The sequence below is a fragment of the Bufo bufo genome, chromosome 3, assembly GCF_905171765.1.
Source record: "Bufo bufo chromosome 3, aBufBuf1.1, whole genome shotgun sequence".
Taxonomy (NCBI): domain Eukaryota; kingdom Metazoa; phylum Chordata; class Amphibia; order Anura; family Bufonidae; genus Bufo; species Bufo bufo.
In genome coordinates, this window is record NC_053391.1 from 567,724,723 (window position 1) to 567,741,459 (window position 16,737).

At 47.1% G+C, this 16,737-nt stretch overlaps 1 protein-coding gene across 5 annotated transcripts in view; it reads right to left on the bottom strand.

Moving 5' to 3' along the window:
* Positions 1–16,737, bottom strand: part of BAZ2A (bromodomain adjacent to zinc finger domain 2A) — a 100,552-nt gene that overhangs the window by 47,103 nt on the left and 36,712 nt on the right. For all 5 annotated transcript variants that reach the window (XM_040425626.1, XM_040425622.1, XM_040425621.1 and 2 more), the window contains exons 9-12: positions 8,792–8,893; positions 7,716–7,923; positions 7,493–7,554; positions 5,639–5,749 (exon numbers count right to left, since the gene is read on the bottom strand). In XM_040425626.1, the coding sequence (XP_040281560.1) occupies positions 5,639–5,749; positions 7,493–7,554; positions 7,716–7,923; positions 8,792–8,893 (483 nt within the window). The remainder of the gene's footprint in view (positions 1–5,638; positions 5,750–7,492; positions 7,555–7,715; positions 7,924–8,791; positions 8,894–16,737) is intronic.

Consider the following 16,737-nt stretch of genomic DNA (forward strand, 5'->3'; position numbering starts at 1 on the left):
AGAAGAACAAAGAATGGGTGGGTGCTGTGTCCCCCAAGGAAAGAGCGAGAAAGAGATTTTACTGGTAAGTTATACAAAAATCTCGTTTTCTCGCCCAGTTTCCTTGGGGGACACAGAAGACCTTGGGACGTTCAAAAGCAGTCCAAAGGGGGAGGGACCACAGCACCAAGGCGAAGCACCCGAAGGCATCAAAAAACCCGCCGCCTGCAGACCAGGCGGCCCAAGGCAGCATACGCCGAAGACCGAGTATGCACCCTGTAGAACTCGGTAAGGTGTGCAAGGAAGACCAGTGACCGCCTTGCACAAATGCATGGCCGAAGCCTAATGCCTCCGGCCCAGGAAAAACCGACAGCTCTGGCAAAATGAATGGTGACACCAAAAGCAGAACTCTGCCCTTGGTGCGGCAACCACAGCAAGAGCCACTCTGAGAAAGCGGAGGAAAGCCACCCTGGAGGCCGTCAACCCTTTGCGCGGACCTCCTGGAAACACAAGAGACCGAACGTCGACAAGAGTCGGAGATCTCCAAGTAAAAACTGCAAGGCCCAAACAACGTCCAAATCGGTGAAGTGTCCGTTCCCGGGGGTGGGAAGGGGAGGACGACTGCCTCAATGAAATGAAGGACAAACACCACCTTCAGAAGGAAGGAAGAGACGGAATGGAGAACAGCCCTGTCCTGGGGGAAGACAGAAGGCTAGGAACAAGAAGGGCCGCCACTCAGGCACCCGTCAGAGACACGATGGCTACAGAAACCCAACCGTACAGGACAGAAGGAGTAGAGAGGACTTCTGTAACGGCTCCAAGGAAAAATTGGAGCGCCAAGAGCCCAGTATGTAGTTCCCAGGACGGTAACGGAGGGCAGTACAAAGGAACCCAAGAGCCGCTCCATGGAAGAAATTCCTGACAGGCCCAGAGGGTCGGGGAACGCTGAAAGAGGAAGGACAGGAACGACACTTGATACCTCAAGCAACAGAGTCCCAGCCCCAGGTCCAGGCCGGACTGGAGAAAGACAGAACCATGGAGAGAGAAAGGCAGAGTGGGGGAACGCCCAGCTTCCCACAGAACCCCAGGTAAAGCCCTAAGTCCTACAGATCCTGGACGAAAACTCGGCTAGAAGCGAACACTAGCGAGCCCACTAGAGTCGCCTGGGCAAGCGGGCGAAAAACCCAATGATCAGTAACACGGGCAGAACGGTCGGTAGAACTGGTCCCGTCGGCCCCGAGCAAAGTTGTCCCGTATCCACCCGGAGTGGGGGAGCAGACGGACAGGAACCGAAGGGTCCGCCCAGCAACCGCCCGATGCCAGGACAAGACAAGCTAAAGCCCAAGCCGATGTAGCCACCACAGGAAGACGGACTAAATGGTAGTCCTCCCAAGTTACCGAGAAGGTAAATCCATAGCAGAAACATTGCCTAGAATGGAAAAAAAACGCAATCTGCACCCAGCGGGAGGACAGAACGCGGTAGACCAGTTAGATAGGCACACAGCTAGTACAGTCAGTGTGGACAAGGGGGACAGTACGAGGCCAAAAGGAACACCAGAACCATCCACATGAACAACCATGCTCTTCCCAGAGGGGAGGGCAGAGAAGGAACATCCTCTGAAGCGTGGCCGGAACAGAAGCCACATCGGAGAGATCCGTGCCGAATGGGAGCCAAACAGAACCGGCGAGAAAAGGCAGTCGAGACAGAGGCCGGGATAACACCCTCCAAAGAAAGGAGGAGTGGGCAACAGAGAAGCCATAGGACAGCTCAAAAGCAGAACCCCGCTACACTGAGACGCCCGGTTCACCGCCTCGCAGAAGGCGAATACCCTGAAGAACTCAAGGTGGAGGTCCTCCGGACCTGGGTAAGCGAGCACCCAAGAGAAGTTGGGTGACCTTCCCAAGAAGAGCGGCCCGAACCTGGTAGGAGGAAATAGTAGCAGGCGAGGGGACCGTAGTCCCGCCAGAGCCAACATAGAATGCGAAAGGCGCTGCAGACAGCACTCTCGACCATGTGACCACTAGCGCAGGGAAACAATGCTGCGGGAAGACGAATGGGTACGTGTCTAGGAACCACGAACACTCCCCGGCGGAAGGGCCAACGAAATGAATGAGCACCGCCCAGCTCGGAGCAGTAGCGAGCAGGTAGAGGCCGTCTACTTATATATAAGGCATTCATTTATTGTTTGTTGGACAACACCTTAGGCTTACACAGGTGGACAGAATGATCTCTTTAGAGAATAGTGCAAGGCTTGCTGCAAACACCGTCTCCCAAGAGCCCCGTAAGCAGTGAGAAGGCCAACCCACCTACAGGATGAGAAGGTATACACGGCCCAAACAACGCACAAGAACGTCCGCTCACTGCAAAAATATCACTCAGCGAAGAAGGCCAGCCAGAGTGCCACAGTATCTACGGAAGTGCAAAGTGCAAACTGAAAGGAGTTATGCACAAGACTAGTATGGTATGCAATGGAACGCAAAACTGACCGCCCCGAAAGGGGGGAAATGTACCTGGCAAATTGCAGTCGGCAAGGGTGCAAAAGCCCGCCCCAAAAAAGGGGGGAATGCCCAAGGCCGTACCTACGTCAGAGAAGTAGGGCATACCATACTTCGCCCCGAAGGGCGCCATGCACATAGCCACACAGTATCCAGCAGGAATGCAGGAGGTCCACCTAGTGAAAGGGGGACATGCACAGGGCTATCCTAGCATTAAGTGAGTGTGCAACAATTCACCCAACACCGAAACTTCGTGAGAGTGTAACTACTCCCAATGAAGGGGAACATGTGCAAGTCCAATACGGCACATACAAGGACAGCCTTGAATCTCGTGAGCGTGCAAAATTCCGCCCATGGAATGAGGGGTGGTCACGCACAAGGCCAGCACGGTATCCAATGGGAGCGCAAGCGTTCCACCCATGTTAGAGGGCCATGCTCAAGGCCAGCAACGTATCCGGTGAGAGTGTAGTATGCCGCCCAGAAAAGAGGGGGGGGGGGGGGTCATGCACATGGCCAGCATCGCATCCAGGGAGAGTGCGATCAGTCGGTGAGAATGTGTGTATGTCACCTGAAGGAGGCATGCCCATGGCCGGCAGCGAATCCAGTGAGAGTGCGTACACCGCCCAGGGAAGAGGGGTCATGCATATGGCCGGCAGCGGATCCAGTGAGAGTGCAAGCACCCCGCCATGTATGGGGTTCATGCACATGGCCAACAACGTACCGGCGAGAGAACATCACCGACCGAGGGAGTGTATGTATGCCGCCACAGGGAAGGAGGCATGCCCAAGGCCGGCAGCGAATCCAATGAGAGTGCATCATACCACCTATGGAAAGTGGTCATGCACATGGCTGGCAGTGAATCCAGTGAGAGTGCCGAATGCCGTCCACGGAAGGGAGTCATGCCTATGGGCGTCAGCGATCCAGAGAGTGCAGCGTTCCGCCTATGGAAGGGGGTCACGCACATGATCGGCAACAAATCCAGTGAGAGTGCAGCGTTCCACCAATGGAAGGGGATCGTGCACATGGCCAGCACCGTATCTGGTGAGAGTGCAGTATTCCGCCTAAGAAAGGTGGTCATGCACAGATCGCAACGAATCTAGTGAGAGTGTAGCGTTCCGCCTATGCCATAACTGGAGAAGGTGACGAATGCTGCCTACAGAAAGAGCCGCATGCACTTGACCAGCGCCGTATCGTGAGAGAGGGCTAGGAGGGTAAAATGACCCTGGCCGCGCCGCAGCCGGGGAGCGCGACATGCCGCCTAAGGAAGGGGGGCATGTACTGACATGAGGCTGCAGCGTCCTGCGCAGCCCACAAGTTATATATATATATATATAAAATAAAAAATATGTTTTTTTATATATATATATATATATATATATATATATATATATATATATATATATATAGGGCGGCGCTGCGATCCTCTGGGGGCAGCCATACAGGCCCATCTGAAGCCGGCCTGTACCGCGGCGCTGCGATCCCCTGGGGGCACCCATACTGGCCCATCTGAAGCCGGCCTGTACCCAAAGGGTTAACAGGGATCCGGCCTGGAGGGCGGCGCTGCGATCCCCTGGGGGCGGGGGAACCTCCCGGCGGGAAGAATTCCCGCCTGGAGAAGTTCCAGCCCCCTCCAACAGAGGCCGGAATTTTGCGGCCTAGTAACTGTAGGCCGTGAAGCCGGGGCCTAAATCTTTAGCGGCGCCCGGCTGACCGGGGCCGCACAGTATTCAAGTACCGGCCGGGGAACGAAGCGGCGCATGCACATGCCGGCCGCGGGTGCCCACCCCGCGGGCCGGGAGAGCCGGGGACTCGGATAGAGCGCCGGGATCGCGGCCGCAAAGTCTACGGTGCCCGGCCGACCGGAATGTTCCGACGGTCGGCCTGGGGCTGTTAGAGCATAGCGCTCATATTGCAGGCCGCGGGTGCCCACCACGCTGCCCGGAAGCGAGGACCCTGCGCTCGGCAGCCATTTTACCCATGGAGCGGGCCCTGGCTTATAACAGCGCCCCATGTGGCCGACAGCCACAACCACCTTGCCCTTGGGCCGGTGCCCGTGAGGGCAGAGGAGGGTCAGGGGCAGCAAGGCTCTGGCCCTGAAGCAGTAGTCGGTAAGAGGGAGGGGGACCCTGAGACCGGGTGCCTGTGAGGGTGGGACGCCTGCATAACCCCTCCGTCAGGGGCAGCTAGTTGCGGACCTCTGCAGCTCCCCAGGCATTCTTCTTGTAGGGAGAAGGGTGCCAATGACCTATGGAGGCCAGGAGAGAGGGAGCAGAATGTCGCCCTGCGGCAGCCCAGGGGCCAGCCTAGGTCTAGCAGGGACAGAAGGGTCCATAGGCCCAGTATAGGGTCAGGCACGCAGGAGACCGGGGGGGTGGGGGACGTAGGGCTGGAGAAGCCTCTCTTACCACAGCCGTCTTCACCCTCGGTCCGTTCCAGCAGGGTCGCCCCTTCAGCTACTGGCACCGTAGTGGCAGGACGCTGGAAGAGGGACTTGGCGTGCGGGCGACCCTTGCGCTGGCGGGATGTAGGGGAGCGAGGCTGCCCTGATCCACCTTGCCTTCTGTGGGGGAGGCAGCAGTGAGGGTGACCGGCACTGGCGCAGCTCAACCCCGGGAGAAGCAGAGAGGTCTAGTGCGTCTCTGTTGTCCCTGATGATCTGGAACAAAAAGAAAAGAAAAAAGTAAAAATCTAAAATTTAAACAAGGAGAAACCAGTCCTGCAGAGCAGGGAGTGTCTTGCCTCCTTGGACACTAAGCAAAAACTGGCAGTCTCTCTCTCCAGGCTGAGGGTATAGCTGTGGAGGAGGGGCTTAACAGTCTTCACTTAGTGTCACGCCTCCTAGGGAGATGAGCTATACCCAAGGTCTTCTGTGTCCCCCAAGGAAACTGGGCGAGAAAAGAATGCCTTGATTGTGTTCAGCCGTTATCTACAAGAGGTGGCTACTTTGAGGAGTGATGAAAAATCTAGATTCAATTTTGTCAAACAAAATGATTCCATGAATTTTATCTAAAGTTATTTGTTGAATGTGTGTGTAAATATTATATATATATATATATATATATATATATATATATATACACACACACACACACACACATATACAGTGTGTATACCTATTCAAGGGTTGAAGAATATTGATTGCAGTAAAGGCTGATAAACTTACTTTTAGTTTCTTTGCTGCCTCTTCTTTAGCTTCTTTTAGTTTCTTAGCTGCCTCTTCTTTAGCTTCTTTTAGTTTCTTTGCTGCCTCTTCTTTAGCTTCTTGACTCCTGGCCTTAAAAATAAAAACGGACATAAGTTGATTAAGATCATCGAAAAATAAGTTATGACTGGTGACAAAATCATTAAATTACATTGTATTTATTAAGGAGCATTTAGATCCTAGGCTCTAAGAGCATTTTTATTTGCTTTTATTTGCTCGTATGTGTTAGTTAGGGAACAAATATGAGGTTATTCATAATATCGATTGGTAACTTAATCAAACGCCACTTCTCACAGAGGCTCAACATCAACTGGATGATGTACCAAATTTTTATACACATCCCAACCTACAAGGAATATTTTTGAAAGTTGAAAGTGGTTTTCTGAGATTTTCAAACTGGTGACCTATCCTCAGGATAGGTCATTAGTATCTGACTGGTGGGAGTCCGACACCCAGGACCCCCACCATTCAGCTGTGTCACGTGGCCTAGGAGCAGCTTAGCCCCATTCAAGTGAATGGGGCTGAGCGCGATACCAAGCACAGCCGCTATACAATGTACGGCACTGTGTTTGGTGAGCACTGAGAAGGCCGCCGACTTCTTAAACAGCTTATTGGTGGGGGGTCCCAGGTGTCGGACCCAAACCAATCCGATACTTATGACAAATCCTGGGTGTATCATGCCAAATGTCTCTCAAGAGAATTCATGGTCACAAAACCTGCAGTATTTCTATGCTCAAAGAGATTCTGCAGCAAAGCTTATTGAAGGAGAAGTCTTCTACAGGTAAGGACTCTTTCACACATCCGTGTGCATCCATGACAAGATGGTCATCAGTGAAGATGTCCGAGAAGGATCTGTTTTTGGTTCCTGTGTCTGTTCTTTGCCCTCCATGTGTCATCCGTATTCCACGTACAATGCCAGGATGAAAATTATCTTCCAGTGCATCTTCTACCAAGGGTCCGGGTAAATCACTGACAGAAGACAGATACTATCCATGTTGTGTCAGTGGTTTTCATAGACCCAGTCTTCGATGATAGTGTTTAGTCTGGATCACGGACCAAAGCAGTGTATGTCTCCGTAGTTTTCCACTGACCCACGGACAGTGGAAAACCATTGATGTGTAAATATTAACATCAATGGTTACGTGTGCTGTCTGTGGAGAACTCTGACAACACACATCTGCGATTCACAGACATGTGAAATAGGCCTTAATATAAAGCCTTTCACAAAAAGTGAGCTACAGAGGATGAGATGAAGTCAGGAAAAAAAATATATATATATGAAAATAGAGAATAATGTGTTCTACTGTCAGACCCAACTGCTGACTCCCAAATCCCCTGCATGTGCTATGTAACAGCAAAGTTTGAAGTAAAGGGGGCAGCGGCCTCCTCGCTTCAAGTCAAGATAAACTCACCCCCTTTCCCTGCCCCTTGACCTCTGATTGACAGCAGATAGTTCTCGGCTGTTCAGCAAAGAATGCCGAAGTCTCACACATGCCCCCATGTCTCTATTAATGTGCCCACACATTGCTGTACGCCGCTGTTAGGTAGTTTTTAGCGGTTCAACGCACAGACTCACGGATGCGAGTGCGCATCAAGACGTTTACGCGCATCAATGTCTGGACAGAGAACACTCCACCATTAAGTTCATTCATATTGGGCCACAAAAAACAGGCTGATGAACATTGATGAACCTAGTCTAAAATCTGGGGTTAGTCTTTGATGATTGTAATGTGGTTTTATGCACCACAAATGGTTCAGTCCTTAGGACCATAGAGCAAAACGAGCACTGTTCCACTGTTCCATATACAGACTTACCTTCCTTCTCATTTTCTTCCTTAACTTACTCAGCTGCACTTTTTCAACATCACTAAGAATATCTACATGGGAGACAGAAACAGATAAAAATTAATCCAGCAAGGTATACTCATACAGTGTTTAAGGGAATATATTTTTTAATACGTGTTCTGTATCTATAGATAAAGCAAACACATCTTTAAAGAATAATGGAACCCTCTAAATTCCATAGTGGTCTCTATACCTTGATTTTCCAGCTTCCTCAATAGTTTAGCATCAGGTTTGCTCAGAAGATCAATCATCTTCACTTTTGGAGGACGACCTCTTCCTCGCTTCACCCTATTGTCCTTAGCTCTAGCTTTCTCCATATTACGGGGACGTCCCCTTTTCCCTGTAATCGCCAAAATGCGTGAGGGAATTTCCTCCGATTTTAACAGTACCCACTTTGTGCCCTGGATAGGAAAAATAAAAAGAACTCGTCAATTTAACTTACACTAAATCTAAGTTGAGCAAGCAGCAGTGTTTTTTTTCCATTAGGGTCCATTCACACGTCAGTGTGTGTTTTGCGGACCACACATCGCCGGCACTAATAGAATATGCCAATTCTTGTCTGCAATTGCGGACAAGAATAGGACATGTTCTATTATTTTTTTGGGGGGGGACGGAAATACGGACCCGGAAGTGCGGATCCGCATTTCGGGATCCGGGCCGCACATCGTGCGGCCACATAGAAATGAATAGGTCTGAATTGCGGACGTGTGAATGGAGCCTTATCGTGGTTGTGCCAAACAGACATTATATATACGCAAAGTATAACGGGGAAGGGGCAAGATTCAGGGGTAAGCTTATCCACTGCCAAAAATGGCCCTCATAGGGGTTAACGGGGAAGGGGCAAGATTCAGGGGTAAGCTTATCCTGTAAGCTGGGCAGGACAGTTACACCCAGCGAGTATTGTGCATGGCTCAAATTCTAATTAAAAGGGACCAATGCAAAGTACAAGCTGGCTTTTGGGACATTTTCCATGGCAACTGTCCTGTCCAGCAGGAACTGAACATCCAGAATGGGAAGGAGAGCATCCCTGCAACAACCCTTTAATTAAGAAGGGGTCAAAGAAGTGCTGTCAGTGCTAAAGCAAGAAGACATGCATCAATTCATTACCATGGAAAGTGACTGGCCATACTGTTTCCAAAGATAGTTTGGAATTGCTCTTTCCAGGATTGTAACTTTTCCAAGAGGTATTTGATTTGGATAAAGAGTAAGCAAAGTCCTGCCAAAGTGCACCGAGTAAGTAGTACTGAGTAAGAGTGGAAATTGACTCACCTCTGGAGTGTGACGCTCTTCATAAAAATCTCCAACTGGCATTCTTGGACTAAAACTAAAGTGTTCTCTTCTGACGTGAGGACCGGAGTATTTAGAGAGGTACTACACAACAGAATGACAAAAGGTGAAAAATGTATTACACAAAATATACCAAAGATCACAAGAGGTGAGCCATGAAGCGACCACAGCATGCAAACACTTGATTTACAAGGTTAAAAAGACCGCGCCCCCCCCCCCCCTTGTATTTATGAATAGGGATGCATACAGTCAGGTCCATAAATATTGGGACACCGACACAATTATAATATTTTTGGCTCTATACACCACCGCAATGGATTTGACATGAAACAAACAAGATGTACTTTAACTGCAGACTGTCAGCTTTAATTTGAGGGTATTTACATCCAAATCAGGTGAACGGTGTAGGAATTACAACAGTTTGCATATGTGCCTCCCACTTGTTAAGAGACCAAAAGTAATGGGACATAATAATCATAAATTAAACTTTCACTTTTTAATACTTGGTTGCAAATCCTTTGCAGTCAATTACAGCCTGAAGTCTGGAACGCATAGACATCACCAGACGCTGGGTTTCATCCCTGGTGATGCTCTGCCAGGCCTCTACTGCAACTGTCTTCAGTTCCTGCTTCTTCTTGGGGCATTTTCCCTTCAGTTTTGTCTTCAGCAAGTGAAAAGCATGATCAAATCGGATTCAGGTCAGGTGATTGACTTGGCCATTGCATAACATTCTACTTTTTTCCCTTAAAAAACTCTTTAGTTGCTTTTGCAGTATGCTTTGGGTCATTGTCCATCTGCACTGTGAAGCGCCGTCCAATGAGTTCTGAAGTATTTGGCTGAAAATGAGCAAATAATATTGCCCGAAACACTTCAGAATTCATCCTGCTGCTTTTGTCACATCATCAATAAATACAAAAGAACCAGTTCCATTGGCAGCCATACATGCCCACGCCATGACACTACCACCACCATGCTTCACTGATGAGGTAGTATGCTTAGGATCATGAGCAGTTCCTTTCCTTCTCCATACTCTTTTCTTCCCATCACTCTGGTAGAAGTTGATCTTGGTCTCATCTGTCCATAGGATGTTGTTCCAGAACTGTGAAGGCTTTTTTAGATGTCGTTTGGCAAACTATAATTTGGCCTTCCTGTTTTTGAGGCTCACCAATGGTTTACATCTTGTGGTGAACCCTCTGTATTCACTCTGGTGAAGTCTTCTCTTGATTGTTGACTTTGACACACATACACCTACCTCCTGGAGAGTGTTCTTGATCTGGCCAACTGTTGTGAAGGGTGTTTTCTTCACCAGGGAAAGAATTCTTCGGTCATCCACCACAGTTGTTTTACGTGGTCTTCCAGGTCTTCACCGGTGCGTTCCTTCTTTTTAAGAATGTTCACCGGTGCGTTCCTTCTTTTTAAGAATGTTCCAAACAGTTGTTTTGGCCACGCCTAATGTTTTTGATATCTCTCTGATGGGTTTGTTGTGTTTTTTCAGCCTAATGATGGCTTGCTTCACTGATAGTGACAGCTCTTTGGATCTCATTGAGAGAGTTGACAGCACACTTGAAATTAACTCTGGGCCTTTTATCTGCTCATTGTAATTGGGATAATGAGGGAATAACACATACCTGGCCATGGAACAGCTGAGAAGCCAATTGTCCCATTACTTTTGGTCCCTTAACAAGTGGGAGGCACATATTCAAACTGTTGTAATTCCTACACCATTCGTTCACCTGATTTGGATGTAAATACCCTCAAATTAAAGCTGACAGTCTGCAGTTAAAGCACATCTTGTTCGTTTCATTTCAAATCCATGGTGGTGGTGTATAGAGCCAAAAATGTTAGAACTGTGTCGATGTCCCAATATTTATGGACCTGGCTGTATATGATCTATTTAGGAATAAGGATATGTTATCCATCATAGGTAGGATTAACTCACTTAAGATGGATGGTTTGGCCTCAGATGCTTTTACCTATAAAAGGTGATTAGGAGGGATTTAGATTTGTTACAAAGATTTTTTGGGTGGGGTGAGGGGTGGGTCTGTCCTGAATCACTATAAAGCAGCCCAGTGTGCACAGTTAATGAGGACAAGTGTGGTAGGGTTGACAACATTGTGGGTTCACTTAGGACAGGGATGTCCAACTTGTGGCCCTCCAGCTGTTTAAAAACTACAACTTCCACCATGCTCTCGGCTATAGGCTGATAGCTGTAGGCTTTCCAGACATGCTGGGAGTTGCATGTACTGTGCATGCCCGGACCCGGCGGTGAAGCGAACAGGCACTAGATTATGAATGGAGACGAAAATGACCCAGCAAGGATACAGGGCTGGCCGGACGATACAGAGGGGAGGAGTCAGGAGCAAGTAAGGCGGGGAGCACTGGGCACTTGCAGCACACTCTCCGCCCCTGGGCACTTGTGATAGGTAATTTGCATATTTTTAAAACTTCATTTTAGGTACTCTTGAGGCTCTGAAAAACTAAACATGGGTACCATCAGTGTTATGGATCTGCCTCCCACAGAGCTATATCATCAGTTTAAAACATGTTATGTAGGTGACAGACTCCCTTTAAGCCTATTTGACTCCAGTTCAGATGTATAATACCGTAGAAGATGAATGTTTTAGAGGTTGTGGTGAGAGAGGAAGTCTGACAGGTATACGAGCTATTCTAACCCACCGTATGTCTTTTGGAAGCGCAGCTGGACAGAATATCAGAAAAGAAGAACACTACCAGAGAGAACATGCTGAATCAGAGTAAAGTATATCTGGTGAAGAACAAGAGCCCTGTCCTTGTTTTAGAGGGTGTGATCGAAAGGTATTTTAAATCTAAGTGTGGGAAAAGATTAGATGCAAGTAGTTTTTTTTGTTTTTTTTTTAAATATACTTTTATTCAGGGAAAATACCAATAAGCAGTGTACAAAGCCGTTGGTTACACATAGTAAATATAAATGTCATCACAAGTACATTAAAGTATCACTTTGAATATAGAACAGGCATATTTCCCATTTTTCTCCCCCCCCCCCCCCCCCTCCCACTCACTTACAACTGATTTCCCCAACTTTGAACCAAACTATCGGTCAAAAACTCTCCATCGAAGATGTCTGCGTAAATATTCCTTATTGGACTATTTAGCCGTTTACAGATATATAACACCTTATGTTCATAACCTGTTAATACAAACTCCCATCACGTATTCTCCACTTCCAATTTTTCTAACATCCCCTTTATCTGTTCTTCCAGGTACGACTTAGTGTGGCGGAATGGCGTCATCTCTTGAATTTCAACAGGGGTTAGAGCATAAGCAATAAACTTCCTCCGCTTCGCAGCCTTTTCTTTATTATTTTCTGCTTCTAACCTATCCATGTAAAGAACATGTTTCATTGTACCCACAGCTTCTTCCAGTGTAGGGATGGTAGGGTAAATCCAATGTCTTAGTATCGTTTTTTTAACTGCTAATAAAAATAAGTGAATGCCCTTGATGTGTGTGGATTGAGTTATTTCCCCTTTGGTGTCCCAAGGAATATAGTGAAAGATACAATGCAGTGGAGTCAGTTGTACACCAATTCCCCAAATCTGCTTCATGAACGCCAACGTCCCCTTCTATAGGGGAAGTAGAGAAGGGCAGCTCCACAATCCGTGTAACAAATTGGCTCTCTGCAATTGACATTTTGGGCACCATCTAAGATAATGCGCTGGGGCATCTCTATAGGATAAGTCAAATGCATATGGTTCCTTGTGTAATATTTTAAAATGCATTTCCCTCCATATCTCGTTACCAATTGCCTGCCTCACCCGCTCCATTCCCTCTCTCAACTTAGGAGTTAATGACCTATCCTTAAGCTCACTTTCCCATTTCTGGAAAACTTTTGCTTCCAGAGGAATAGAGTAAGTATTCAGAATTTTCCAATACAAGTCTGATAAAGAACAACTCTGAGTTCCCATTAAGGCATCAAACCAAACTCTTCTCTCCTGATCTCCCATATGAACGGCTTGAGATCTACAAAATGATCTTAATTGGTTATAGGGTAGAAAGAGTGAGGGGGGGCAACTGGAACTGCGATTGGAGAACCTGCCATGAAAGGAGCTCAGTACCTGTGGGATTAAGTAGCTGTTTCAAGGAGGTTATCCCCTTCTCCCTCCATAGTGTAAACATCACAGACTGTCTCCCTACTGGGAAGGCCAGGAGGGTCCATAACGGCATATACGGAGAGAGATATATGGGCAATCAAAATAGTTTACGGATCCATTTCCACGCTGCTAAAGTATCCTTCAAAAGTGTGTATTTTCTCATAAGAGGAGGGACGTCTCGGAGACTAGTGTGTAAGATGGCCCCAAGATCCCATGGAGCAACTAGTTCCCTTTCTAAAGGAGTATTTGAGAAATTTGAGGAACCCTTTTGCCAATCCTTGATATGTCTCCAAAGGGAGGCCAAATTATAGTTCCTGACATTAGGCATCTGTAAACCACCTTCCCATTTCAGTAAACACAATTTTGCATACGCAATCCTCGGTCTCTTCCCCCGCCACAGAAAACGCGAGAAAGCACCTTGAATCCTGTTGATATCTGTATGTTTCAGCAGGAGAAGGATGGTTTGCATGGGATAAAGTAGTCTGGCAAAGCTGACCATCTTTAATAGATGGGCTCTTCCAAATAGAGACAGCGGTAAGTGTAGCCACTTTTCAAGTTCGTCCTCTACCCTCTTGATTAACGGGTCAAAGTTTAACTTGTACAGAGATAATGGGCTCCTACCTATTTTAATGCCAAGATATGTCAGATATTGAGGAACTACCTCCACATCTTGGGGCATAATCGGTGAACAACGATCTCTGGTGTAGTCCCTTAAATATAGCAATTGGCTTTTACTCACATTAATTCGGTAACCTGTCATATCTCCAAAGTAGTGTAAGGAATCTAGAACTCTCCGTAAATCTGTGGCCGGGGAATCAATGAAGAGCAGAATGTCATCCGCAAAACATGTAAGCTTAGTTTCTCTATTTCCTACCTTGATACCTTAATACAGAACTGATTGTATCAAGAATCTGACCAGTGGTTCTAGGGCCAGGTTAAAAAGGAGCGGGGATAGAGGATAACCCTGCCTTGTACCTCTGTGGAGGCGGAAAGGCGACAACAAAAATCCCGGTAAGTGAATCTGTGCTTTTGGGCTAGCATATAAACTGTCAAGAAATGCCCAAAACGGCCCACTGAAACCGAAGGCCTCCAGCGTCCTTCCAAGCCACTTCCAGTTTATGTTATCGAAGGCCTTTTCCGCATCCACAGACAACAAGGCAGGGCAAACAGTTAGGTCCTGTCTATGGAATAAATAGTCTTGTACCGCCAAAACCGTCCTAATGTTAGTGACGGCTGCTCTCCCTTTAGTAAACCCTACTTGATGAGGGCCAATCAGGGACGGCATGAGTTCCGCTAGTCTATTCGTCATCAGTTTAGTCATGATTTTCAAGTCCTGAATAATCAGCGAGATCGGGCGGTATGAGCCCATCTGGGCAATATCTTTACCCGGTTTAGGGATAAGCTTTATGTGAGCTAGCTTTCCCGTCGGCATGATGTCTCCCCCATTTAAACAAGAGTTAAATAGCTCCTGTAAGATTGGGGAGACTTCCTCTTTAAAGAGCTTTGAGGAATTACGCAGGGAACCAGTCTGGGCCTGGTGCCTTCCCGTTCCCAAGTGATTTAATAGTATTTTGGACCTCCTCAACTGAAATTGGTTTATTAAGACAACTCAACATGTCCTCTGTAAGTTTGGGGAGAGAGACTTTAGCCAGGAGTTCTTCAGCTCTCATATGGTTATACTCCTCCTGGGAGTATAACGCTTCATAATATTTCCTAAAGCATTCCACAATATCCTTCGGATTTGTGTGTTTTTTCGCTGTTTCATCGAATATTGTCTTAAAGGCAGGATTATAGCGTTGCGTATTTATCAAATTGGTCAGCATTCTCCCTGCTTTATTGCCGTACTTAAACAATTTAGCTGAGTGATAATCCATGTGCAACTTTATCTGCTGTTCTAAATTGTGATCATAGTTGTGTTTCGCCGTGACCCATTTGACCTTATTTATTTCAGTAGGATTTGCTAAAATGGAGGTGTATGCACCAACTACTTCCGTGGCCTGTTGGAACCCCAGCCACACTTTTCTCTTTTTGGCCGCTGTATACGAGATTAATGTTTCCTCTAATAACCGCTTTTGCCGTGTCCCAAAGAAGGCAGTGATTATCCCTACGACCTGCATTATTATCTAGAAATTCCCACCACCAACCTCTCAGCCTATCTATAAAATCATCATCTGACATCAGGTAGCTAGGCAGGCGCCACACTCTGTCAGTACCTCTAGGAGTAGTCTCAGCAAGTGTAATGCACACCGGGGCATGGTCTGACACCACCATGTCTATGATCTCTGCTAGTAGAACTTTTTTCGAGAGCTGCGGCGATGTCAAAGCATAGTCAATCCTAGACCACGACCGGTGCACATGAGAGAAATGCGTCAATTCCCTCTCTACTGGATTCAGAAACCACCATGTGTCTGTCAGTCCCGTGGACCTCAAAAAGGATTCCAGGGAATACCTCCCGCCCCCAATGGATTGCTGAGGTTGGTGCGTGGGTTGTTTTTGTTTTCGGTCTTCCGCCGGATTGTGTACTGCATTGAGATCTCCCATAACCAAAATTTGGCTCCCTGCCTCCTGAAGAATTTTACTTTCCAGGCTTCTGAAAAAAGAGGCTTGACCGGAGTTGGGCCCGTAAACATTAAATATGTTCAGGGGTCCCAAAACCGTGCTTAGCTTGAGGTGTAAAATTCTGCCTTCCTCATCACAATCAGTCGAGACAACATCATGACTAACTCGCTTGTGAATAAGAACTACCACTTCTGCCTTCTTATTTCTCGATGGAGAGCCTAAAACACGCCCTACCCATAGACATTGCATACGCCATAGATCAGCTTCCTCCAGGTGCGTTTTCTGAAGCAATGCAATGTCTGCATTTCATTTCTTAAGGTGTTTGAGTACCAATAATCTTTTCTGTGGGGCTCCGAGGCCCTTTACATTCCAGGTGACTACTTTTTATAAAATATATAATAGAAGGGACTTGCAAAAAGCGTCCCCTGGAGGAAGCCTCCTACGTTTGTTAACGTCACATGTAATAAGAGCAGCACATCCATGAAGTATGACCGAATAAGTAACTAAAAACATTTCCCCCAACCTTATAACAATAACATTAACATGACGTTTCATTCGTATAAACCTTAACGATCCGTAAGGTAACTTTTTGGACTTCACTTTTTTCGCACTGAACTGGCGAGAGCATCCGGACTCTGTCTCGCCAGATTCCCTCCAACTCAATTTCATCTTACTGTTACCCCTATTACCCGTAGATATCTAGCAATAGTGACTCCCCTCCCCCCCCCCCCACTCTCCCCCAGCTCCCAAGAAGAAGGTACTCACACCGACGTACACCCCTACAATGTCAGTAAAGAGTCCATCATTCTTTAGGATTGCGGGAGTCGCAAGAGTCAGTGATCGAGATGTGTGAATTTTATTCTATATTTTTGTATCTCTAGGACTGTAATGAGTTAACTTTTTCTTCAAGTGCCTCCCACCCCCCTCTTTGTTTCAAGACTGGAGAAGAGAGGGGGGCAAAGAGCTGTGCTGTGGGCAATGTCTGGTTTCTCATCTTTGTACAGGTGTCACAAGGGAGGTGTATAGACTGTGGAGGAATGCATAATCCAATCATATGACTTGATGATATATATATATATATATATATATATATATATATATTATTCACTGCCTATAGAGAAGCACCTACTTGAAGTGTCACATATGACGTATGCAGTATTATTGTTAGAATAGACGCCATTATAAGATGGTGGATACTTAGTTGTTTACATTAGTTCGCATTCCAAAGTGGTGCACAGTGCG